The 23,760-nt window shown below is 33.6% G+C and overlaps 3 protein-coding genes, 1 long non-coding RNA gene, 1 other non-coding gene and 2 pseudogenes across 5 annotated transcripts; 4 read left to right on the top strand and 3 right to left on the bottom strand.

Moving 5' to 3' along the window:
• Window positions 1-1,689: 1,689 nt before the first annotated feature.
• On the top strand, window positions 1,690-2,532 carry LOC114399594 (annotated as a pseudogene).
• A 2,523-nt stretch (window positions 2,533-5,055) lies between these two features.
• LOC114398917 (rRNA-processing protein FCF1 homolog) lies at window positions 5,056-10,278 on the top strand. Its single transcript, XM_028361010.1, has 7 exons — window positions 5,056-5,122; window positions 5,346-5,482; window positions 5,684-5,714; window positions 5,817-5,927; window positions 8,948-9,067; window positions 9,162-9,240; window positions 9,878-10,278. The coding sequence occupies exons 2-7, from the start codon at window positions 5,382-5,384 to the stop codon at window positions 9,889-9,891; spliced, it is 456 nt and encodes a 151-aa protein (XP_028216811.1). The 5' UTR covers window positions 5,056-5,122; window positions 5,346-5,381; the 3' UTR covers window positions 9,892-10,278.
• Window positions 10,279-11,391: 1,113 nt separating this feature from the next.
• On the top strand, window positions 11,392-11,463 carry TRNAG-UCC. Its single transcript has one exon. It is a non-coding gene; the product is annotated as a tRNA-Gly (tRNA).
• A 606-nt stretch (window positions 11,464-12,069) lies between these two features.
• Window positions 12,070-14,402, bottom strand: LOC114399887. The gene is made up of 4 exons (XR_003663855.1): window positions 14,016-14,402; window positions 13,340-13,403; window positions 13,051-13,142; window positions 12,070-12,187 (listed from the first exon to the last, which is right to left on the bottom strand). It is a non-coding gene; the product is annotated as an uncharacterized LOC114399887 (long non-coding RNA).
• A 255-nt stretch (window positions 14,403-14,657) lies between these two features.
• Window positions 14,658-18,608, bottom strand: LOC114399791 (protein ABIL1-like). Its single transcript, XM_028362006.1, has 9 exons — window positions 18,392-18,608; window positions 18,091-18,173; window positions 17,286-17,436; window positions 17,102-17,201; window positions 16,899-16,991; window positions 16,675-16,762; window positions 16,498-16,550; window positions 16,281-16,387; window positions 14,658-15,071 (listed from the first exon to the last, which is right to left on the bottom strand). Exons 1-9 carry the CDS (start codon window positions 18,461-18,463, stop codon window positions 14,913-14,915), a joined length of 906 nt encoding a protein of 301 aa, XP_028217807.1. The 5' UTR covers window positions 18,464-18,608; the 3' UTR covers window positions 14,658-14,912.
• A 671-nt stretch (window positions 18,609-19,279) lies between these two features.
• LOC114398018 lies at window positions 19,280-20,330 on the top strand (annotated as a pseudogene).
• Window positions 20,331-20,617: 287 nt separating this feature from the next.
• Window positions 20,618-23,468, bottom strand: LOC114399294 (subtilisin-like protease SBT1.9). Its single transcript, XM_028361459.1, has one exon. It carries the CDS (start codon window positions 23,051-23,053, stop codon window positions 20,762-20,764), a length of 2,292 nt encoding a protein of 763 aa, XP_028217260.1. The 5' UTR covers window positions 23,054-23,468; the 3' UTR covers window positions 20,618-20,761.
• Window positions 23,469-23,760: the final 292 nt, after the last annotated feature.

Genomic DNA, 23,760 nt, shown 5'->3' with positions numbered 1-23,760 from the left:
GGTGAAAGCTGTAAATAACTGAACTTGGGATAGGGTGGGGTGGCAAGTGAAAGCCGGCTTGTTGCTTGCTACTTAATAACTAACTATTTAACTAAACACTAACATTACCCAATATCTTACAGTAATATTATTCAATTTTTTTTATTATATCTAGATTAATTATTTGAAGTTTAACAATATATAATCAAATCTAAAATATATCATTTTGATTATATACATAGATAATTTAAAACTTTGAAATAAACATAAAAATCAATATCACCTGTATGATAGAGCGGATACTACTGTGGGTATCTTGAGTCCCATTCGTGCTTTCCTTTAGTTCAAAGTATTTTTTCTTTCAAAAATTTGGCCATTCCTTACTTGGGCGTTTGGAGATTTTTTTAATTCGCTTTGTCCTTTTTGTATAACGCTATTTTGGCAGATGTATTCTCAACCATGTTCTTTTGCACTTTTTGGTTTTTCTTTGAACTTTGGAGTTTTCCCCATTTCCTAAAAATAAAAATAGAGCGGAAACTACTGTAATATTTAAATTAAAATCAAACCTGCCAGAGATAGTAACTAAATATTAATTTCTCCCAAGCTTATCTAGTATATATATTTTTCGGCACGAACGATGGAGTGGACAAGCATTATACTTTTGTTTTCCTTTTTTTACGTGACATTACACTTTTGGTTTTAGAATCTTGTATGTTATTTTTCTTTCTACATTTTTGTCTTCTAAAGTTGACGAGTCCACTTAAATATAATTATCACAAATGGTGAGTCACGGATTACATTTCTTTTTATCGTAATGCATCTTGTAGTTATGGAATGATCAATGATAAAAAAAAAAATTATAGTGACCAAAGAAGAGTGAATAATATTATTTTTTATTTATTATATATTTTTCTTTTTATCATATCATTTGTTTTATTTCATTTTTCCTCTTCTCTTCTTATTTTCTTTTCTTTTCTATGTATATATGTATAGAAAATGAAAACAAGGTAAGAGTCTGAACTGAATCCTCTTGGACCTCTTCATATTCAAATAAGGTGAGTTATATGGTATCTATATTCAAAATGGAATTATGGAAACGTGGACATTGGGGATACATTAGGAAAATAAACCTAAAATTTGACTGAAAAGGATCTATACGCTACTTTCGATGTGATTATAAAAGCGTATGAACTTGTAGAACATAATAATGAACTTCAGTGCTTTACAAATCCAGAAAGAAGGGTACGGTCGCGTTCGGGACTTAAATTAATTATTATCGTTTCAAATATTTGATATAAAATTAAGAAATTTTCATAAATAGATCTTAGAAAAAATGATCGAGATACTGTATTATCTAAAGAAAAGTTATTAAAATGATCAGATTCCATGTAACGAGATTTAGACAAAGGAACACAATTACTTTAACATGCTTTGCTCTTGATGTTTGTCTTCAGTCACGTCGTGGCACTTGCCGACACATTGTTTGAGATAATTACGCTTACCCAACTGATTTCTAAATTGTCTATGTATATATAATGTTAAAACGACAATTAATTTGAAAATTAAATATAAAAACATGACATAAATTAAGTTTAAGATGTTAAATTATTATGTGTTGCTATATGTGCAATTATTGCACAGCTGCGGAGTCTGCATGGTACGTAATGTCTACTAAACGTTTCAGAGGCTCTATAAATTGGTCCCTAACTTGGTCGGTCGTATATAATCAAGCTAAGACTGCAATGGGCAATAAAACACCAAAAATTTCAATTTTCTTTCTCTTGAATTTTCTTGGCATGGTATGCAGTAGCAACGCCGGCGACATAGTGGTTTACTGGGGCCAGGGCGAGAGCGAGGGCACATTGAAGGAAACATGCAACTCTGGACTATACAAAATAGTGAACATAGCCTTTCTGGCAAAATTTGGCGGTGGGCGTCAACCTGAAATCAACCTAGCAGGGTCACTGTGACCCTGCATCAAACGGTTGCAGAAGTTTGAGAGCAAAGACATAAAGAATTGCCAGAAGAGAGGAATCAAAGACAAGACCATTGGGTGATGCTGTGTTGGATGGAGTGGATTTTGGCTTTGAGCTTGGTGGCGGCGAAGCCTTCTACGCTGTGCTGCACCACAGTGTCCCTTCCCTGATCAACACCAGAATGGAGCAGTGTCAACGGGGCTCTTTGACTTTGTTTGGGTTCAGTTTTACAACAATGGTCCATGCCAGTTTGAGTCTACAGACCCCACCAAGTTCCAGAAATCGTGGAACCAATGGGTCTTATCCATCAGGTCTAGGAAAATTTATGTTGGACTCCCTGCATCTCCATCACCAGCTACGCCTGTTAGTGGGTTTGTGCCAACACGAACGCTTATAACACAAGTATGGGGGAGTAATGCTCTGGGATAGGGCTGCTGATAAGCAAACCGGATATTCAAGCAACATCAGGGGCAGTGCTTGAGATTAATTTGGATGTAAAAGTAAAAACCATGCAAGTTTTCCTTCGCTTCATGTGATAAAGTCAATCTTAAATAATTCGAATAACATCTCAGTTCAATCTTTAGTAGAAATCATTTTTTATAACACTTTACTCTTGGTTAAACTCTAAATTAGACAAATTTTATCTCCCCTGATGAACCATAGGATTAACACACAAAAAAATAAAATCTTCATCATGCTTAGCTAGTGCTTTTCAAAAAATAAAAATGTTCGAATTACCTGGGAGAGTGGCCTGGTTGTTGATTATCGTATCATACATTTGAAACCATATAATTTTTTCTAGTCTGTAAAATTATGGCTTATAGCGCACATGATTCAATTTCAGTGAAGAAAAATGGCATTTGACCGGGATTATGAATTTACCTTTATAATTAATAACTTCTGCTAAACAATAAATATATATACATTCGTTTTTTTTTTTTCCATTTTATCAATATCATTTTTTTTTCTTCCACTCGTATACTCTATTTGTAGGATATACTATTTATCAATGTTCATTTTATATTTGTCCATGGGAGAAAGCTTCTTTAAATCTTTAATAACCAATATTTCCGCTGCCAACAGAAACACTTATATGAATATAGATCGATCATGTGACAGACCATGTTAAGCTTAGGTCCTGGAAGTGGCTAACAAAAAAACCCATGTTGATTCTTGGCAACGTGGGAAGCGCCAGAAAGTGGAAAAGTGACAAATGTTGCAGTAGCGATTCCGCAATTGGTTAGTCTTTTGGTATGGATTTTGAGATGAATTAACAACTCAATTTAGCAAATAACTTTTGTCAAGGCTTCCATGATTTGCAAACGCACGTGAATTACAAAAGGGATCTCACCGGAAGCCTCACAAGGATCTCTAATGCATCCTCACCTCTCACTGTGGTGTGGCGGCCAGCCACTGCAACAGTCACGAGTTATTTTTTTTTTTTAATTTGTCATAAATAACTCAAATTGATAACAGTGTATTTATTTGGTAATGAGATTCGTTAGAATTAGTTAGAGTTAACACATGCACTATGTAATCACATATCTTATTTCTTTTAGAAAAATGTTAATTTTTTTTTTAATTTAGGATATATAGGTGATTTGATGAGTAATTATAAGAAAAAATAGTGAGTTGTTTTACTAGGTACATTAGAGAGCAACTAGAATTTGAAGGGAAGCCCGAGCTTTGCTGTCCTTCATGCTCAAACAAGATTTATATCCTATATAGATAATACATGTAGTATAAACAAAATATTAAAGAATAAGTAATTCGAATAGAAATGAAAAACTAGAGTGAGTTATGGTATATAGTTACATTTGATGGAATTAAAAAGACAAACTTAATAAGAATTGTTAATATCAGGACCATGTTTGAGATGTTATTGTAATTAGTTTTTAATTTTATCTCTTAAAATTTTTGTTTAACTTTAGTAAATAAGCTTTTTTTTATAAGTTGTAACATTTTTTACATGACTTCAACTAATTTTTTTAAAACACAAACTTTTTTATCTTTATTTTTCTTTTTGTCTTTACAGTATTTATTAAAATTATTTTTTACTCTTTTGTATATAAGGTAATAATTTATGATATTTTTTTTCCTCTTCGTATACTCACAAGATCGAGTTTTATTATTATTTTTTTACATAAAATAAGATTTTCTTATTCTTACTCTTTTATTGTTTTTTTTACCAACCCTTTTATCGTTATTAATGATAGATAATAAGATTATTTTTTTATTATTTTATTTTATTTTATATCACATAGTTTGTTTTAATCATTATATTTTTACATTTTTTTATTATTCAGGGATTATACTTCAGGATATTAATACTGATAAATGATAGCTTTGTTTTATTTTTCATTAATGTTTAAATATTTTGCATTATCCTATTTATTTTAATCATTACACTATTAACATAATGAAATATAATGTCTACTTAAAAGTATGTTATTTTTACTTTATTTTAAATTTTATTAAAGATATTTTAAAATATAGTATAAATTGAATAGTGAAATAGTCACAACATGAAAAAGATTAAGATCATTGAAAGTAAAAAATGTAAATAAAATAACTAGTCTATACATATAAAATTGCAAAGAGTTCAAAAATAATTAATAACTAAAGTTATAAATACTTGAAATATATTTTAAAATTAGTAAAGTAACATTTAAGTCATAAAAATAACATATAAATATGTTTATTTCTGTTACTCTACCTATATCAGTTAATTAATAAATAATTTTATCAAATTTATAATTTTTAACTATTAATTACTAGGTAGTTTTACTAAACAATACTTAAAAATGACTTATCTTCACCACGAGAAAAGAGATACTTTGCATTGCCTCTCTATATTTAGAAATAGTAAAAAAAAAAAGGTGACAAATGTATGGTATTTTAAATTATAGATTTATCACTAGTACTTTAATTTGTACGATGTGCAAGATAAGAAAGTAGTAATATTTTAGTCTAGGAAAGGTATAAGGTAAATATATATTTTATATAATTAAATAAATATATTTTAAATTTTGGATAAATTAAAACCTGTAAAATGCCATTTTATATTTTATATTAAAACAGTTAGTGATTTTGGAGTCAGCTGTCGGATTCTGATGTCTCTCGGTTCAGACTCAAGTATAGGGTTTTAGAAAAACTCAGGGACACCGGTAGGTACTGTTTCTCCCTTCATTTACGTGATTTTTTTTGGTACAAATTTGTTCTTCTTTCAATTCAATCGTTATTTATCATTCGCATGTTTCCTATTGAAACCGGGTTTCTAGTTCTGAGGATTCGCTTAGTCACATCAATTAGAAGCTCGTGACGGTCATGTGTTTGCTAGTTTGATAAACCATTACAATACTAACTACTGAAGAAGCTTGTTCTGGCTAGGCTTTTGCATTAGCTAGTTCTTTTTCTCCACCAACAATGGGTAAAGCTAAAAAAGGACCCAAATTTGCGGTTATGAAGAAAGTTGTCACTTCCAAAGCAATCAAAAAGTCAGTTTTTTCTTCCTTATATATATCCCTGTTAAAAATAGTCCTACATCGGATAATTCATGAACATGATAAGTATTTATATAATTGGGTACACCACTCCCTTATAAACTGGTTTTTAAGGGGATATTTCAGATGCCTTTGTTGCACTATAAAATTTAATAATCCCAGTTATAACTAAAACATTAGCTCCTCCATTATGCTTGGGTTTTGCTCTATTTTCGTTGCCTGAATTTGTTCTAAAGGAAAAGTTATCCAGAAACATGTAAGCTTTCATTCTCATCATTTTCCGTTTCTTCTGATTCCTTGTGAATGTATCGTTTTCCCTCTTTTAATTTATTTTTTGGTTTGAATTTGCATTATTTAGTCCAAGTCATTCCTCGGCCCTTTTTTTCAATACAATACTGCATTGGGACCCCCTTACCGTATTTTAGTGGATACCAACTTCATCAATTTTTCCATCCAGAATAAAGTGAGTGTGCTTTGTTTTGCCAATTTTGAAGATTTTAAAAGATTATGTGGGATTGTATTGATTTTGTGGAATTTTAAAAGATTTTTTTTAAAAGACTTTTTACAATCAGGATTCTTAACCCAAGATTTTAATGGATTTCTAACACAGATTTTTAAGATTTCAAAGTACTTTATGGATTTTTAAGATTTTGAAAGATTAATACATTTTAAACAAAAAAATAACGGAAGTTACAAAAGTGAATGAAAAAGATGATAAATAAATTATAATGTTTGAATAAAGAAAATAAAAACGATAGAAATTTTAAACCTTTTAATAACAAAGTCATTATTGCCTAAAAAAATAATAACAAAGTGATTCTCACTTCATGTTCGCCTAATTATTAGCATTTTTCCACATATCTGAAAGATTATGAACTTAGCTCACCTTTAAGTAATCTTTCCATACATCCTCATGAGCAGTGAAAGTTTTTCCAATTGGGTCCCATCCAAAGCCAGAGTTGTTGCGCATAAGGGTTGACATCATGTTATACTGGTTTCGAAACCACTTCATCCGACTCAAATAATGACTATAAGTTTTAGGGAATTTAGTTTTTGCATTGAGTTGAGGAAGTATTATTCGTTTTACATTTTTTTTGCTAAGTGACCCATTGGCATCACGCAATCCCCTATTCATAGCATCCACCAAGAGGTGCAACAACTCATTGGTATCCTCCATAGTCCAAGATACATAATTATCTTTGTCTCTACTCTTTCCTTTGTTATTTTCTTGTGAATCCCCCATTTGATCGCTAATATATATATAAGAAACTAGTTATTTGACAAAAATAGTTATTATTTCCTAATTGTCAAAAGTATAGTGACTATATCCCGAATAATATACAATTCAATAGAAAAATCAATAAAAAACTACCTAATAATAAAATAAGGGTCATGCTAACATGCGCACTTAGGGCACATGTTAAGGATACTTCCAATAGTAACTATGTCTTAAAAACAACAATTTTTAACTTTTAAAAAAGTAAATTGCACAACTTTCAATACAAAATTTCTATACATAATACACTAACAAGTGTCTTAAGGGCACATGTTAGCATTTTCCATAAAAATAATACTCATATATCATAAAATCATTTAAAAAAAAAACTATTAACAAAATAACAATAATAATAACACAATAACAATTAAAAAATTATTAACACAATAATAATAATAATAACACGCTGTCAAAAAAATAATAATAACACATTAATAATTAACATTTTAATAATAACACAAGAAAATAATAATAATAATAATGGACGTTGTAAAAAAACAAGTTGAAGAAACAGAAAAAAAAAGAGTTTTTTATTTTGATTTGCATATACAGTACTAAAAAAAAAGCAATATGAAATCTTGATGCATATCAATTGCCATTCTTTTGATGCATATTCATTGCCTGAACGTTGAAAACAATATGAATACGAAATCTTGAAGCATATACAACACCCTTTTCTTTTGATTTGCGTAATATACATATAGTATGAACAATATTGACTATCGATTGCCATTAAAAAAATAGGTAAAATTGATTGAAAAGTTGTAAGAGAATGAACCTGGTAGTGGTTTGTGTCTTGTTCGGCAGGAGAAGAAAAAGTCTTTGGAAGATTATGAAAAGTCTCAAGGGTTTGGGTGAGATTGTTGGAGGAGTATTTTATGTGTATTTCTAACTAAAAAGTCTCTCAAAATCCATTCCACAAAAGAATCCATCAAAATCTATTTACTTTTGAATACCAAAAGACATTTTAAAAGTGGTAAGAAATCTCAATTGAATACCAACAGATTTTGTTGCCCTGAAAAAAAAATCTTTATTGTCTTAATTGAATACCACAAGATTTGTTTATATTTTATAAAAGTCTTGATTGAATACCACAAGACTTTTTAATCATAAAAAAGTCTTTTAAAATCCTTTGAAATCTTAATCCAATACACCTTATGTTGTGAACTTGTGGTAGTATTTGTTAGAAAAATAAAATAAAAATGAAAGAAAAATAAATACGAAAAAGATGCACAGTCTTGAGTTAAATAACAAAATAACAGTAGTAAAATAAATTTAATTGACAGCATATGAATAATGCATTATAACATACAATAAGCACAAGAAAAAAATAAATTAGGGGAAGAAAAATATAGCCTGAGTTGAATCGCGTAAACGCTATCGTTAGAGAGAAAACGTTCCACTGCCCTGGTAGGAAAATTTGATTGCACTCCTCTCCCAAGATACGACAACTCGTTGGTTTCGATCGTGTGCAGCGAAAAGATCTCCGAACCTTCTGAACATCAATACTCTTGCTCTCACAAAAATAAGTTTTTTATAGGAAAAAGGAAGAGATAATTTTTTGAGAGAAAGAAACCAAATGTTACTCTGTCTTTTTAGTAAGGAGGAAAGAAAATGTATAGACACAGGTCACCTTAAGCAACAAACAAAATATGACCATTGAAAACTAACCTAGAGTTGTCAACAACAAATATAACAAACAAACTAGTTGACTCATGGCCTTTTGTTACTATCTTCTTTTTTATGCTACTATTGATCATATTCCTCAAGTAAGTAATTTCTCAGTCTAATCGGGAAAATAAATTATAATGTTTTAGTTTCTGCTGCTGGGTGTAATCATTTATCCCTTCTATATGTGATAGGATTGCAAAGGAAGATAGTAACAAAAGGCCATGAGTCAACTAGTTTGTTTGTTATATTTGTTGTTGACAACTCTAGGTTAGTTTATTTCATGGTTCATACTTTATGGAACTGCAGTATTCTAAATCTGTTTGCTCTATATGGTTATCTAGACAAGTAAACAAATTTCTACTGCTACTTTTATCAATTTTGAAAGTTAAGCGAATGGGTGTTATTGATTATTTTTTTCTTCATTCTTGGTCTTATGAACCCCATTTTCCAAATTCTTGGCTTTTGCAATGTATATTCAATATTCACTTAAAGTGAACAATTTTATTACAAATAATTTTAACCAAAAGTAACAGTAACACACATCTGCTGCTTATTTCATTGTCCTTTTCTTTGTCCAATTAATTTACAAAAACATTTTGTTGCAGCATAAGTGCTACATTGTTGCAACATGTGATCGGGACTTGAAGAGGAGGATCCGGAAGGTAAAGCTATTAATAATTTATTTGTCTATCATGGTTTTGATATTGGATCACAATGCATGATCTACGAAGCATGAACTGGGTTTCTGTATTGCAGATTCCTGGTGTGCCAATTATGTACATCACCAAACACAAGTACTCAATTGAGCGATTGCCTGAAGCAACAATTGGTGGAGGTAGATCCTCATAATTATGCAGTGATATTTATAGCCATAAGTCACTAAATCCAAATTTGAGCTTAATTTAATGGACTAATCAACATTAAGCTGTATTGATAAACACAAAAAAAAAAAAAGAAGCAAAGTTTCATTAAATTTGGCTCATTTACTCCCTCACTGATTTGTTTTAATGTTATAGCATACTTCACACAAACCAGTTTGACTGCATACTGCTTGAGTTCATGTGAAATTGGGTAATATGAATGAATTTTGGTGTATTAGCAATAGTTCTGGACTCTGGTCAGTATAATACTCCAATAGTCATAGAAGAAATTTACAGATTTTAAGTTGGAATATTTATTTATTATAAAGCAAAGTTTCTGCTGATTTGAGCTTGAAGTCAATTTTGTAACAGAGCCAAACAAAGTTTTGCTCCTTGCTACTTAACTTAGTTCAGTTCATTGACCCTACCAAATAAAATGTAATTTTGTAGTGGTTCATAATTGTCTCATCAAATAGTTGTGAGTGAATGGAAACAAATTATTAATCTAACAATGCTAGACTGTTCCATGCTTACTGTTTTCTTTACCTGAGTCTACATATGTATATCTGTATAGTTTTGGCACAACTGATGCATTTGGGATTCTCAATGCAGCACCAAGAATTTGATGCAGTAGTAAAACTGGTAAAGCTGCATACACCAATAATCTTAATACTGATTGCTAGGTTGAGGAGCATGAAATCCTGTCACCATTCCATGCGTGTTTGGTCCTTTTGCTGGCCGTGGATTGAATTCTGATGGAAGCTTTTCTCTGAACAAGAAGCAACTCTTCAATTTTGATACATGAAACTTACCTACTTTAGCTTGGGAGATTTGGATTCCGTCAAATTTTGTTTTCCTCGTGTTGCGTTACTAATGTATCATTGTGAACCTTGGAGTTCCTAAACTGTGATGGTATATTTTAATATTTCTAGCCACATAAATTAGTTGAAGTGATATATCCACATATCTATATATATTGAAAGAGAAAAAAAGTCTATTTTCCTTGAAACTAACTTGTTGAGTTCATTCTTCACATGTTATTAGACTGATTTGGAAATTGAAAAATTCAGAATCACTGTTTTTCTTTTTCTTCTTTTAGGGTCTCTTTGCTTTACAGCATCTTTTAGTTTCTGTTTGTTGTTGGGTAAAATTACTTTTAAAGAATTAATTTTAAACCGTTAGATGTAGTTATGATATGTATTTAAATGAATTTCAACTACAAATTCCACATTTAAATTTAAATGTGTCACACTAGAAAGAATTGATTATAAAAATTTACTAAACAGACAATCAAAGTACTCATACAAAAATTTGTCTAATTTGTTACGAAATTCATAAACTTGGAGATTAAGTTAAATACACACAAACTTCTAAAAATCAAATCAATATAGGTTATTATTTTTAAAAATAAAATTACGTATAATGTAAGCCATTGGGTTTTAATTAGGCTTAATTATACATTTTATTACTCAAATTTTTAATTTTCATATATTTTATCATGCAAATTTTCTCCTTCACACATTTTACTCACATTTTTTGAGTTTTGTACATTTTATCATCATGTTGATAATGAAACAATTTTGTTTCACAAAAATTGATAACAAAATAAAGTTTTATTTTTACTTTAACTTTTTTTAGTGATACATTAATATTGACAAAATGTGCAAAAATTAAAAAATTAAGTGACATAATGCATAAAATGATGTAAGTTGATGGTAAAATATACAATTAAGTCTTTTAATTATATATTAATTATTATACTTATACACATACATATGATTTAGTCATGATGTATATCATATTGGAATACAGATTGTATATCGGAATTAAAATTATCCCCCTTTTAGAATCCACATATTCGAAAACAAGTCGATTTAGATTAAAAACGAATAAATTTAATATTTTGCTCAAGTTGATGATCTAATCAAATTTAATAACACTGAAAACTAATGACTGTGTTAAGATGTATTATCAATTAACATAAAAACAAGAAAAAGAATGAATTATATATATACATGTATATAATAAAGTATTTGAGAAGATAGAAATATAAATCTTGAATGGGTAGATGTAGCTGTAAAGTTTATAGGAAAAGAAAGATTTGTAGGAATCCCTGGCATCAACAAGCGTTTGTAGTCCAACGGTTAGGATAATTGCCTTCCAAGCAATAGACCCGGGTTCGACTCCCGGCAAACGCATAGCTTTTACCATAATAGATTTTTATTTCACATTCTAATTGCCTTGCGGAATTTAACGCTTTTGAGTCCTTGGAAGTAGGCATTCCCGAAAGGGTTGGTAATGCCCCCGGCCAATAGGGTGGCCACGTTGATGAGCATTCCGTCCAGGCTCACATCGTTGCAATTACTAGGTGTTATTTTCTTTTTCAGTGACCCTGTACGGTTGTTTATGTGCATCTTTAATTTGTTGTGAGGTTTCCCAGAGGGGTTTAGTCATGGTAAGACACCTAAAAGTCTAAGAATGCTACTCATAGGCTCAAGGACTTTATTACTGTTTCAGCCAATAGTTGAATATTTCAAATGCTTTGACTGTATGCTGTGTAGGTTTTAATCGCGGAGAGGCAGCGAACATTTCAACACCTCAGTGGCTGAGGTTTGTCTTTTGTCTATTTTTGCTTCTTATAATTGGTTATAAGAATGTGCTTCTGACATCCAATTAGAATTGTCTTTTGTTTTCTTTTTGTTAGTAGCTTGATTCAGTTATTAATGATACCTTATTAGACTTAATGGAGTCTCATGTTTCATTTGTACTCTCCACTTTAAAAAAGTGTGGATGAATCATTCTGGTTCTAGATATAAATGTGTTTGTATTTATTTCATGTAATACAATGATTCTGATGACCATATAATCTGTTTTAAAATATACACCCTGTAAAATATCCTCTGTTTTCTCCATACAGAATTCCTGCGAGCAATAATTGTCTAAACATTAACACCGTTAGTTCCAATTTGAACAGAAAGATTTAATTGAAAGGATTTTAAAAATTAAAATATCAAATTAAATCATTTAAAAATTGAAAAAATCAAATCGGATTCTAAAATTAAATTAAAGGACAAAAACATTAATTTAGCCTAATAATAAATATTTTTTTTTTTCATGTAATCACTTATGTTACAACAATAGATAATTTCATTACCATCCCTTTCTCCTTTAACAATTCACACCCGTTGGTTGTCATTTCTTTCTCACTGATCTTTGATTATAGTAGCAGTGTTATGCATGTATGATGTAAAATTTTCATTTGCCTATACATTATATAAGGGTCACCTATATATATGGAACTATGCATGCATCAGGTAAGATCCTCCAGCTGTACAAGTTTATTATGGCCACTAACAACTAACAGCTCCTCAACTGATTTAACCAAATCCGGCTGATTTTTTAGGCAGACATTACATTGATAATGAGGACACGACGGTCATAGAGCTGCCTAATTCCATTACTGCTTTCATTTAGTTTCACTTGTCATCTGCTGTGATGAAGTTAATGACATTTTTGAAGGAATGATGGAGCTGCCTAATTTCACTAATGCTTTTATTTGATTGTGCTCACTATCTGAAGTGATGAAGTTAGTGACATTTCTATAAGGAAATTTGATAAAAACAACTATCTTTTTGTCTTAAAAGAAAACAGGCTTCCTTCAAAACTATATATGTAAACTTTCACAAAATTAGTTTGGCAATGTCAGAATGTGTTTATTCCACTGTAGATCCTAAATTTGACAGGTAAAGCAATATTTAGAATATGGATTGATGAGAATATTGTACCTCATGTACTATTGAAGCAGAGACCCAAATTTCTTTGCCAGTATCAGAAGATACCAGGGTACTTTCTTCACTTAAAACAGGCAAGCCATGTCCTATTCCAAATGACAGTGGAATCAGATTATTGTAGAAGATAAAACTTTATTGATAAAGCAGATAAGCTAAGGATATTATTAGTAGACATGACAGTTCCCATAAAATGCTTTAAATGAAGTAATACAACCCTCAAAAGGAATAAAGAAATTAACTGAATAAATAGTCAGTGAAAATAACTAATAAAAAAATCTATAACCTGCTGATCTAGGATGGGTCACAGAGATGTATGGTGAATTATATGTAGATATATCAACTCGACACTGCAACGAAAATTAGGTTGAGTCAGTAGAAACAGTCTCAGTATGTAGTATCTGCACATAAGCCAAATTAATGCAAAACATCTGGAAAAGAAACACAGTTGTCATTATGCTTAATATGATATGAGAGAAAAACTTGGATTCATGGAATTAAGCGAAGGTGCCTACCGGATATGTTATTTAACTTGACGTTCATGCTTCATTTCAAGGACTGTAGTACAAACTATCATATGCATCTAAACCTTTTATGAAGCAACCCAACTCAAGGATCAGCTTCCGAAAACTAAACGTATATCACTATGATTAACTTAATTCTAGAGGGCAATTTCCCCAATTGTTAGCGGCTAGTGCCTTTTTTCAAGTGAATACATAATGAGGCACATTTGGGTATATGATAATAGAGGCCATTAAAACCAAATATTGCAAAGTGTCAGAAATGTCACTTTTAGACATTTGATAACTGACTGTTAATGTAATGAGCCATTCTCAAACTTATCGCTTGCATACTTCTATTGATTCTGTGTTTCTGTCCTCTGTTTGAGTCTTGGCTTTCTCTCTACAATACTGCTGCAAAGCAGCATTAAAACAAATATAAAAACAAGAAATTACTAATACCTGATTGGCTTAACTGTGTGTGGTGGGGTAGTTCACTCTCTTGGTTCGGTGTTGCGCAAAGAAAGTGAGGTTTGTATCTAACAGTGAGCCTCCATTGGGCCACAAAACAAGAGTAAACTAGAAGAGTGTTCTCCCAATTTTCTCACACATGCAATTAATCAAACACCTGCAGCACAATGAAAATTGATGTGGTGCGGTGGTTTGGAGGTCTTACGATGGTGGACCGCGGTGGCTATGGAGGAAATAGGAGAAGAAGGATAACAGAGGGTGACTGACTAAGGTCCTGTGAATAGAAGTCGTTGATGCGGGAGCGGTTAGTTCTGGATGAGAAGAAGCTTTTTATTTGTCAAAATAGGTTTATTATTTTTAATTTTTAAACAATAAAAAATACTGGGACGGCACCAAAACCCGACAAGTATTGACGGCACCCAAGCAAGCAACTTGAAAAACTTTACGAAGCATCACAAGACAAGAAAGTCAACCCTTTTTTATAGCATCAATACAAATATATATATGGTGCAAAAAATTCACTACCCCTATATATAAATCATAATTCAAAAGTATATATATATATATATATCTTGAGTAATCTAGTGAGTAGAAGATTCAACAATCATTATTCAAAGACTAGAACTAGAAATATACACTAATGTAATTCTGTTCATTAGTGGACGAATGGTCAACGAAAAGAGAATTATATCAAAGTTGTTTTCTTAACACTTTTCTTTTATAAACAAAAAAAAAAAGAAAAGAAAAAGAAAAAGAAGGAGACATTTATCCAATCATTGCAGAGCTTGCGTTTGCTTAAAGAGGTATTATTCTTAACTCCTCTGTGATAAAAAAAAAAAAGTGACATCTATCCACATCATGCAGAGCTTGCATTTGCCTTGATAGGTATCATAAGACAGAACCGGCCTTCAACTTAGCTGCCGCTTGCTTGACAAGGAAACTAGAAAGCACACTTTTACTGCGAGTGTGAACTTGAACAGCCTCACGTCCATTTCGATCATCAAAGGAACCATATGCTGTCAGTGGTTTGGAACGCTTCAGTGCATCCTGCAGACACAGTTTCATCAGTAACTTTGCCACAGTTATTATGCCACAAAAGCACTAAAAAATCACCCTTTAGCTCTCAAACTCTTTAAATTCGTGCAAACTGGCTAGCTGGAATATATTCTCCATAATTTCAGCTACTGGTGCATCTGTTAGATAGAATTCTAATATTTGGTGGAAGTAAAATAGAAACAAATATTTTTCCCCAATGGATGTGAAAACAACCCCACAAAGAGGGGGGCAAATGCAAAATCCATAAAATGGATCTAAAATAAAAGTTTCATTTTGCTATTGAAATAAATCATGCATGCTGTATCCGAACAATGTATGTAATGTTCGAATGAGTCAACAAAGAGTAAATTTGGATAGTATCTATTCACATAATTTAAATATATTATATTGTATAAGAAGCACATCTTCATCAGAAGTAACCATATAAGATCAGGTAGATAAGGCAAATACAGCACCAAATGCTTAATGGGCAGCATAAAAGCACCGGCTTTTAATAAAGTTTGATTCGTGTTGATACTAGCCTGGTTGTGAATTTTATGAACTGTTAGTACTAGTATGTTTTTGTTGGAAACTACATAAATAATTAAGTTGTTCCACTTTCCAAGTTACCTAGATTCATTGTAACTTAGGAAAATAGAGTTAGAATTATTAGCTTAGTAGTTCTTGTGAATTGCATCTTTGATTCATTACTCCCTTTGTAAGTTGAAACTATTCTGTATATAAATCCTTCCTTATGCTGAGTGTGCTACTTTGTTAGGACAATTAGTTGAGGTGGGTTAGGAGAAGTGGTTAGATAGGACATAGGAGGAGGATGTAAGAGAAGAAATATCCAGTGTAGTATCATTTGTAAATTGAGCAATTACTCTTTTGAAAGTATTAAGTGATTGAGTTACTGGTATAAAGAACTCACAAAATTGTCAATAAAATCAGCCAAATACCCCCCTTAAGCCTATTAGACAGATTATCCTATCCTAGAAGTGAATTTTTCTCTCTGAACCTTTATTCACGTGCAAAATCCAAACTACTACCCCTGATAAATTCTGACAAAGATCTTGCATGGCAATGTTAAAAAAATTCATCAGTTTTGCAAACGTACTAAAATAAATAGCAACATATTTATTGATCAACAATAATCACATTTTTTACTATTCTATCAAACATGGCACACCAGGCATTTGAACCCGATGAAAGTGACATTACCCTGCTTGTGGCACCCAAAGTTTGGGTGGCAGCACCAGAAGTAGGAACTCCATTTGCCAAGTGAGGTTGTGCTGCTGAGGTTTTCATCCTCGTACTCCCTTCACTACCTACAAGCACAAAACTAGGAATTGTAAGGAGCTATTGTTTATACACATAACCATTGCTCGCCCAATTGAACTGAATTATATAATACACGGGATACAGCTATTCAGCATACCTAAAAGGTGGAAAACTCCAGAGGTCTTGGCAGAAAATTTTGAGTCCTTGGCACTGAAAAAGTGGATGTCTTAAAATATTAAAATAGCACTCTATATCTTGGGCTACAATAATGCCATCAATGGAGTGCATCACAAATAAAGTAACAGGCCTACACAGCCTCAAATTATAAACTTACTTTTTTGAAGTGCGTGAAGCCTGTTTTTTTAAGGTAAACTTAGTTTCTGATGCTAAATGCCATGAAAGAGTTTTTGAAATAGGGGTACCTAGATACAGTAATACACATCCAGTTAGATAATATGATGTTCACTTACCACCAAACCAAAAGAAAAGGAAAAGGGGGAGGGGAGGAGAACATACGTCAAAACCAAAAACTTCATAAGGGACAATTTTCCAACAGACCTGAAGAATGAAGACGAGTTCTGGTTTGAAATGAATTTTGTCTTGCACCAATCTTTCTGTGTGGGATAAAATGTACCTTTTTATGGACGGAATCTAGCTTGCATTGTTAAACAGAAACAAAGAGAACCATAAGAAAACCTAAATCCATAAATCTGTAGAGTCAATGATTTATTCTGAAGGAAAATGAGAACAGTTCAGCATACTTGGCAAAATGTAGTGCTTATGATGTCTGGGAATGAAAGCCAACAACTGCTGTTGCCGAAGACCTTCTTTATCGGTGTACATATGGCATGTAAGAAGTCTCTGCAATAAGCAAATATCTCACTTCCACTCCAATTGGAAATTATGTATTTTGACTTGATATCTCTCAAAAATGTTTGTAATTACCTGATTCAACGTAGAGACCTTCAAATCCATGGTTGAGACATCAAATGTTTGCTTCTCAAGAATGTCACTTAACTTGTAAGCCACAGTTCCTAGATGATCAACAGCATTAACAAGGGCCCTTACTGCATAATCTTTCAGGTTTTCAAGTATCCTGACGCATAAATGTAGGACCAGCCAGGACCAGTTCAAATACAGAAGAATTATCAGCCGGCAGATTACAAACAAGCCTATATTATATTGTATTAAAGGAACTGTCCCTCCCATATGCTGTTAAATTAGCTAGTCACAAAAATTTCTAGGTTACAAATTCAAGTCATCCTTTTGAGGATGACCATATGCCATATCATCCATCCTCGCCAACTTCACTATGGAGACACAATCATACATTGTAAGAATCAATGGTACAACAAGTGCTTCTGCCTACATACAATTCTATGGGAAAGATCAGGGTTCAGGGCCCAACACAATAGAAGTTACATTAACAATAACAAATTTTAGTTAATGTCCTTTAAGTGTCGACTTTAAGACCATTCAAAATTTGTTATCAGAAATCATTATATTAATTTCTTATTTTTTAAGTACTCTCAATCTACTTTCTTGTCTACAACATATTATTTTATCCACCTAAATCAAATCATACAACTAGCACTTAAAGAAATACCAAATGCACAATGTAGTAGAAAACTTTAGCCGTAACATTGACAGCCCGGTAAGAACTAACTAGCGCAATTTATTAAGGGAAGGAGGTAAGGTCACCTTCTAGAACAACAAACTAAAACACTCATTAGCAAACAAGTATCCTTACATTTGTTTTTTATCACTATTGAGATAAGATTTCTCACAGTAGTCTGCAGCAGAATAGAGTTGAGGCCTCAGGTTCTTAAGTTCCTGAAAGATTTGTATCTCAATTAGAATGAGTAATGATCTTCTTTTTTTTTTTTTTTTTGGCATTGCTTAGAGGTCCCAAATCTAGTAATGTCATAACGATGTTTGATGATATGAATTTGAACAAATCAGAAACAATAGCAACAGACACGGTAATTCAGTTTAGTAAGTTGAAATGAATGGCAATTGTGGTAGAAATAAAAAGAAAGAGATCTAATGACCTGCAGGGCGAAGATGAAGCTCTTGTTGTGTTCCATGGAAACCTCGTCGAATGTCATGGCACAATGTTCCATAAAAGAACTACAACATTAATATCAGGTAGTATTTAGTTTGGTTTGGTGGGAAAAGCAACACAGGAGGATCAAATTCAAGAACTGAAGAGAGAGAGTCACAAAGAAGAAGACAACACAGTCAAATTCCAAAGACAATCTATCACTCCTTTCATTACATCCGAAAATCACCCAACACAATTAGTTAATTAAGAATCATTATGTTCTCTGTTGTAACGGAAACGGCAATTTAACATCAAAAGACATCCATGCCCTTTGCTTTCTTATATCCATTTTTATATGAACTGGTTCTACATTATAAACATCTTATTTACACGTTGTATCAATTTTTTTCTCTTAACATATCATGCTTATATTTATAAACATACATACATAAACAATAAATTATGTGATTTTAAAATCTCAGCTTTTAATTTCTTTAGATTATATTTTCCCACTTTAAAAAATAAGCAAGCTAAGTCCAATTTTAAAAGAGTAATGCTAAATCCTCCTCCTACTTTTTATAATAAATAAAAAGTATTAAATGAAAAGTAAAATAATTTATTGTCTTGGAAGTATAAAACATATTTAAAACTTATCATCAGATGTAATAGGAGGATTTGTAAAAGAAAATAATAGGAGGATTAAGAATTATTTATTTTAAAACGGGTATAAAGATAGAGAAAAATGAAGGGGGAAAAAAAAGTTAGGGAATATGCTCTGGTCTCACTAAAGGCAAGGCACCCCAAGATTCTAATCTTTCATGACGCATTATTCTTTGTTCGTTTTTTCTCTATCAAACCCCATACGTAAGGTAACATTAAAAAGTAGAAAGAAAGAGAGAAAATCCAAATCCAACCAATCACACACTTTTCCCACTTAATAACTCGATATGTCTAATCTTGCTTTCGTCCCCTCCCTTTTCTTTTCTTCTTGTGCAGGAATGGCATTTTCATAGAAAATTTCTGACCCACAACTATGTCCCTTCTCATCTTTTCCCCGGAAACGTCCTTTGTCCCCAAAATTGTACACAACCCTAACCCTAAACCCAGTAAACTCCACAACTTAAAACTCATCACAAGGGGCAAGACCATTGGGTTAAAAGTGAGTTGCAAAGTTAAGTATCAGAAGACAAGCAACAATACTATGTAAATTTGGGGTATTCTATTCGGTCCCTGAGAGAGGACTTCCCTGCTCTCTTCTACAGAGAACTCTCCTTCGACATCTACAGGTTCCCATTTCCCTCTCTCATTTGCATAGTTGTTATTGTTTTGCCTTTTATTTTGTGTGTGTGTTATGACCATATGCAAATTCATTTTTTTTTCTTCTTTCAGGGATGATATCGTATTTAAAGATCCTTTGAACACGTTCGTTGGCATTGAGAATTACAAGTCAATATTCTGGGCTCTAGGGTTTCATGGCAGGATGTTTTTCAAGGCTTTGTGGATTGACTTAAGCAGAGTGTGGCAGCCTGCTGAGGATGTCATTATGGTTCGCTGGACTGTTGATGGAATTCCACGAGGCCCATGGGAAAGTTGTAGTCGTAGTAGGTTTGATGGAACCTCTGAGTATAAGCTCGACAAGAATGGATTGAGCTATGACACGGATACAATTCGAAAATGAATGTTGTCATGTGATTTAAGTTTTTAAGAAGTAGTTCTCATTTTGGTTTAAAATTGTTGTAATCTGGGTCATAACGACCATACATGAATATCTAAAATGAAATAGTCATTAATATTTTTATCTTCAGGAAAAACATTAGAAAATCCTTTTAAAAATGACCTTTCAAATCAAAGATAGGTTAAGAGTCAATTATAATAAAGAAGATATTAATACCTTATATTTTTGGTTTAAAAATGGTACCTATAATTAATGGCATAAAACGATGTAACTTTATAATATTTATTTTATCCCAAGAAAATATTTTTTGTTTTTTTTTTTAAAAACACACATACATTCTTTTGCAAGAAATTTTATTTATTTATTTTCATTAAAAAAAATATTAGCATAAGGATTTAAGCTAACATTAAACCCTCAAATCAGATAACATTAAAGATAGAATTGCTATTAGTTAATGTTATTGATTTGGTACACTTAAATGAAGTTTATTTGTTATTTTTTTAAAAGGAGAAAAAAAAAACTCTACGCACATGCATGCTATATCATCACTCATTTAAATACTAATTAAATAAGTCTTTTATTTAATTATATGAAAGATAATAACGATAATCAATGATATTCCTTCCAGTAAAGAAAGATAATCAATGATATATTGATATTCAAGGGAAGAGTAGATGATAAGCAGAATAGAAGGTGAAGAAGTTAAATCCGAGTTTGGAAGTTGAAGGCAACGTTCCTAGGTACCAGTACAACGGGACTCCTAACAAGATGCCTTCCAGTTTCTTCAACCCATTGGAGTGAACCAAAAGCCACATCATAGTCCTTGTCCATTTGAGACTTGAAGCTCAAAGTGAATTTCCGTTTCTCATGTTTATTCTTGAAGACCAGCCTATTGGGAGATACGGAGATTGCAGTGCCATTGTAGGAGCTCACTCGAGCAGTGTAAACAGCCGGACCATCTCCAACGTAAGTCACAATCCTCCGGAATTTTGTCTCCACTTTCACACTCTTGTCAGCATAGAAAGCCACGAAAGAAGGATAATTGAGGTCATAGGATGCTCTGGAGCAATTAGAGTAGGCCTTTGATCTAGTAATGGCCATGATTTGGGCCTGGGTCAAATTCATCGCACAGAGGAGGTTAACATAGTCTTGAGGGCTGGCATCATAAATCAAGCCCGGGTCAAGGGCCCGGTTAGGGTCAATAAGGCCAGCCCCCATGGCTAGAGGAGAAGCCCGTTGAGGCCAGTCTCCGCTTTCCTCAATGGGCTTTCCGGTGTTATCCAGTGGGTTAGCCGTGGTAGTCAACGCAGACCTAATAGCAGAAGCACTCCATTCAGGATGTGCATTCTTCAACAGAGCCACCACCCCGGAAGCATGAGGGCAGGCCATCGACGTTCCCGACATCAAATTGTATTCAGTATTTAAAACCACATTTGGGCCAATTCGGGCCGCGGGCACATCCGGAATCCAAGCGGCCAAAATGGACGAGCCAGGGGCCACGACGTCGGGCTTCAATACCCACGGGCACTCCGAAGACGGGCCTCTGGAACTGTAACTGGCCACCGTGGGAGCCCGTTTGGGTCCAAGGTAGGTTTCTTGAAACTTTATAGTCGCGGAAGCGCGTGGAGTCCCTCGTGCATATTTGATCACATTTTCCCCATCCCGAGGGCTAATGACAAGGCCGGGACACGTCATTTTTCTCCGTTCAAACACTTTGGGATCGCTTGATATAAACACCGCTCCGTACACTCCAGACAAAGTCACGTGCTCCATCTGTTCGTTAAGGTTAACATCGGCAGAATCGCATATGACCACGCCCCCTCGCGCCACACGTGACAGGAGTTGTGAAGAGTCACACGCCGAAACGTTCTTATGGTAAACCAGAGGAAGGCCGTTGACCGTGGCACTCGCTGGGAACAGTGTCCACCCCGAAAACCTCTTCCCGTTCCCCAGAATTAACGTCCCCCCGAAAACACGTTCTGTGTTGCTCGCTCCAACCGTCAAAACCCACGGAATCCCGTTATGTAAGGTCCCCAGTAACGGGCCTGCGTTCCCCGCTGAAGCTGAAACCACAACTCCTTTTTCCATAGCTGAGAATGCGGCTATGGCTACAGGATCCTCATACAAGGGCGCCATGTTCAACCCCATTGAGATTGAAATCACGTCCACTCCGTCGGCGATGGCTTTGTCCAAACCTGCTAGGATGTCGGAGGCGTAGACTTCTTGTGCCCACGCAACCTTGTACACGGCAATTTTAGCACGTGGCGCAATTCCTCTGGCTGTGCCCTTAGCGTAACCGAAATACGAGGCCCCGTTCACGTAGTTTCCTGCCACCGTGGATGCAGTGTGGGTCCCGTGTCCCACGGTGTCTCTAACTGAGTCGGCTCCAATTTTGGTAGCGTCAGCTTGGTGCGCTGCGAGAAGACCTTTGTTGAAGTAGGTTGCGCCTATGAGTTTGGAGTTACATAGGGAGGAGTCAAAGTTTTGACCACCCTCGCACTTTCCCTTCCATTTCGGAGGAGTTTGAGTTTCCATTCCATGGTCTTTGAAGCTTTCGCTCTCAGGCCAGATTCCGGAATCGATGACGCCAACGACGACGTTTTGGGCGTAGTTGGAAGCAGGCCAGAGGCCATGGGAGTGGTTGAGAGAGAGGAAGGTGTAAGACTGGGTGGTGTCCAGCGTGGTTTCTCTGTCTCTGTATGCTGAGATGAAACCTGGGGTTTGTTTTAGAGTCTCCAATTGTTCTTGTGATAAGGAAACGCTGAAGCCGTGAAGTGCATTGTCGTAAGAGTACAAAATGGAAGGAGTGGCAGCAGAGTCGATAAGGGTGGATGAATACCAGTTATGGTAGGAGGTGAAAACTTTGGGCATGTGAGACTTGTCCATGTGGACTATATACGTAGCTTTTGAGTTGCATAGGCATAGCACGGGTAAGAAGGACCAGATCGAGAGGATGATAATAATATTGATGTGTGATGAACAAAATAAGTTCATGCTCTTCCACTGATATGCACGTGAATGAGGAGTCTTAAGAGTTAGTTACTCACAATTGATGTTTTGAACCAAAACAAATTTCTGAGTGATGGATGAAAGAATGAATGTACATAACGTGTCATCGATTTCTTTCCATTTCATTTTATTTATATACATAAGATGAGTGAAGATTATTTGCCTTTGATTCGTGATAAATAACACTATTCTTTACTTCTGTATGGTAGGTGCATGCATGGTCATTGGTAAGTACCAGGAAGTAGGAACTGTTTTTACGGAAGAAAAGGGTGCACGCATCAATGATTTAACCAAAGGCCGCCGGCTTAATCAATATTCAATAATGATTAGATGCAGTGCTACGTATGAACCAGAAGCTCAATGCATCTACTGTATGCGAAAAAGTCATGCATTGCTTTCATGTAATCTCACTTATTCTAAAGGTCAGAAGAATCATTATTTATTAATTACTATTGGTGATTAGTAATAACGCTCTTCATAATTTGAAAGAGATAAAGCAATTCATATGGACGGTTGGAGAGAGGTGACTGAACCAAGGAAGCATGGAGGGATATAGCTAATAGCAAGTGTTGCTAGGCACCACAATAAAGCTTTACTTGGAAAGCTGGTTTGGAATATTTTAAAATCTTCTAACCATCTCTGGGCCTCGGTGTTAAATGCTAAATACATATATACACGGAGATATTTTTATG

Source organism: Glycine soja, chromosome 19 (genome assembly GCF_004193775.1).
Source record: "Glycine soja cultivar W05 chromosome 19, ASM419377v2, whole genome shotgun sequence".
Taxonomy (NCBI): Eukaryota; Viridiplantae; Streptophyta; class Magnoliopsida; order Fabales; family Fabaceae; genus Glycine; species Glycine soja.
Note: the sequence above shows the minus strand (reverse complement) of the source record. Positions and strands in the feature narration are given on the sequence as shown.

What these genes read in the sequence shown, in the direction of transcription:
- LOC114398917 (XM_028361010.1), top strand. Translation starts at nt 5,382, where the DNA reads ATGGGTAAAGCTAAAAAAGGACCCAAATTTGCGGTTATGAAGAAAGTT. An exon ending in CCATCCAGAATAAAGTGAGT is followed by an intron (nt 5,928 to 8,947) that starts GTGCTTTGTTTT and finishes CAGTAACACACA; the next exon opens with TCTGCTGCTTATTTCATTGT. An exon ending in TGAAGAGGAGGATCCGGAAG is followed by an intron (nt 9,068 to 9,161) that starts GTAAAGCTATTA and finishes TCTGTATTGCAG; the next exon opens with ATTCCTGGTGTGCCAATTAT.
- LOC114399791 (XM_028362006.1), bottom strand. Translation starts at nt 18,463, where the DNA reads ATGGAACATTGTGCCATGACATTCGACGAGGTTTCCATGGAACACAAC. An exon ending in GCTTCATCTTCGCCCTGCAG is followed by an intron (nt 18,174 to 18,391) that starts GTCATTAGATCT and finishes CAAATCTTTCAG; the next exon opens with GAACTTAAGAACCTGAGGCC. An exon ending in GCTTCACGCACTTCAAAAAA is followed by an intron (nt 16,551 to 16,674) that starts GTAAGTTTATAA and finishes CCACTTTTTCAG; the next exon opens with TGCCAAGGACTCAAAATTTT.
- LOC114399294 (XM_028361459.1), bottom strand. Translation starts at nt 23,053, where the DNA reads ATGAACTTATTTTGTTCATCACACATCAATATTATTATCATCCTCTCG.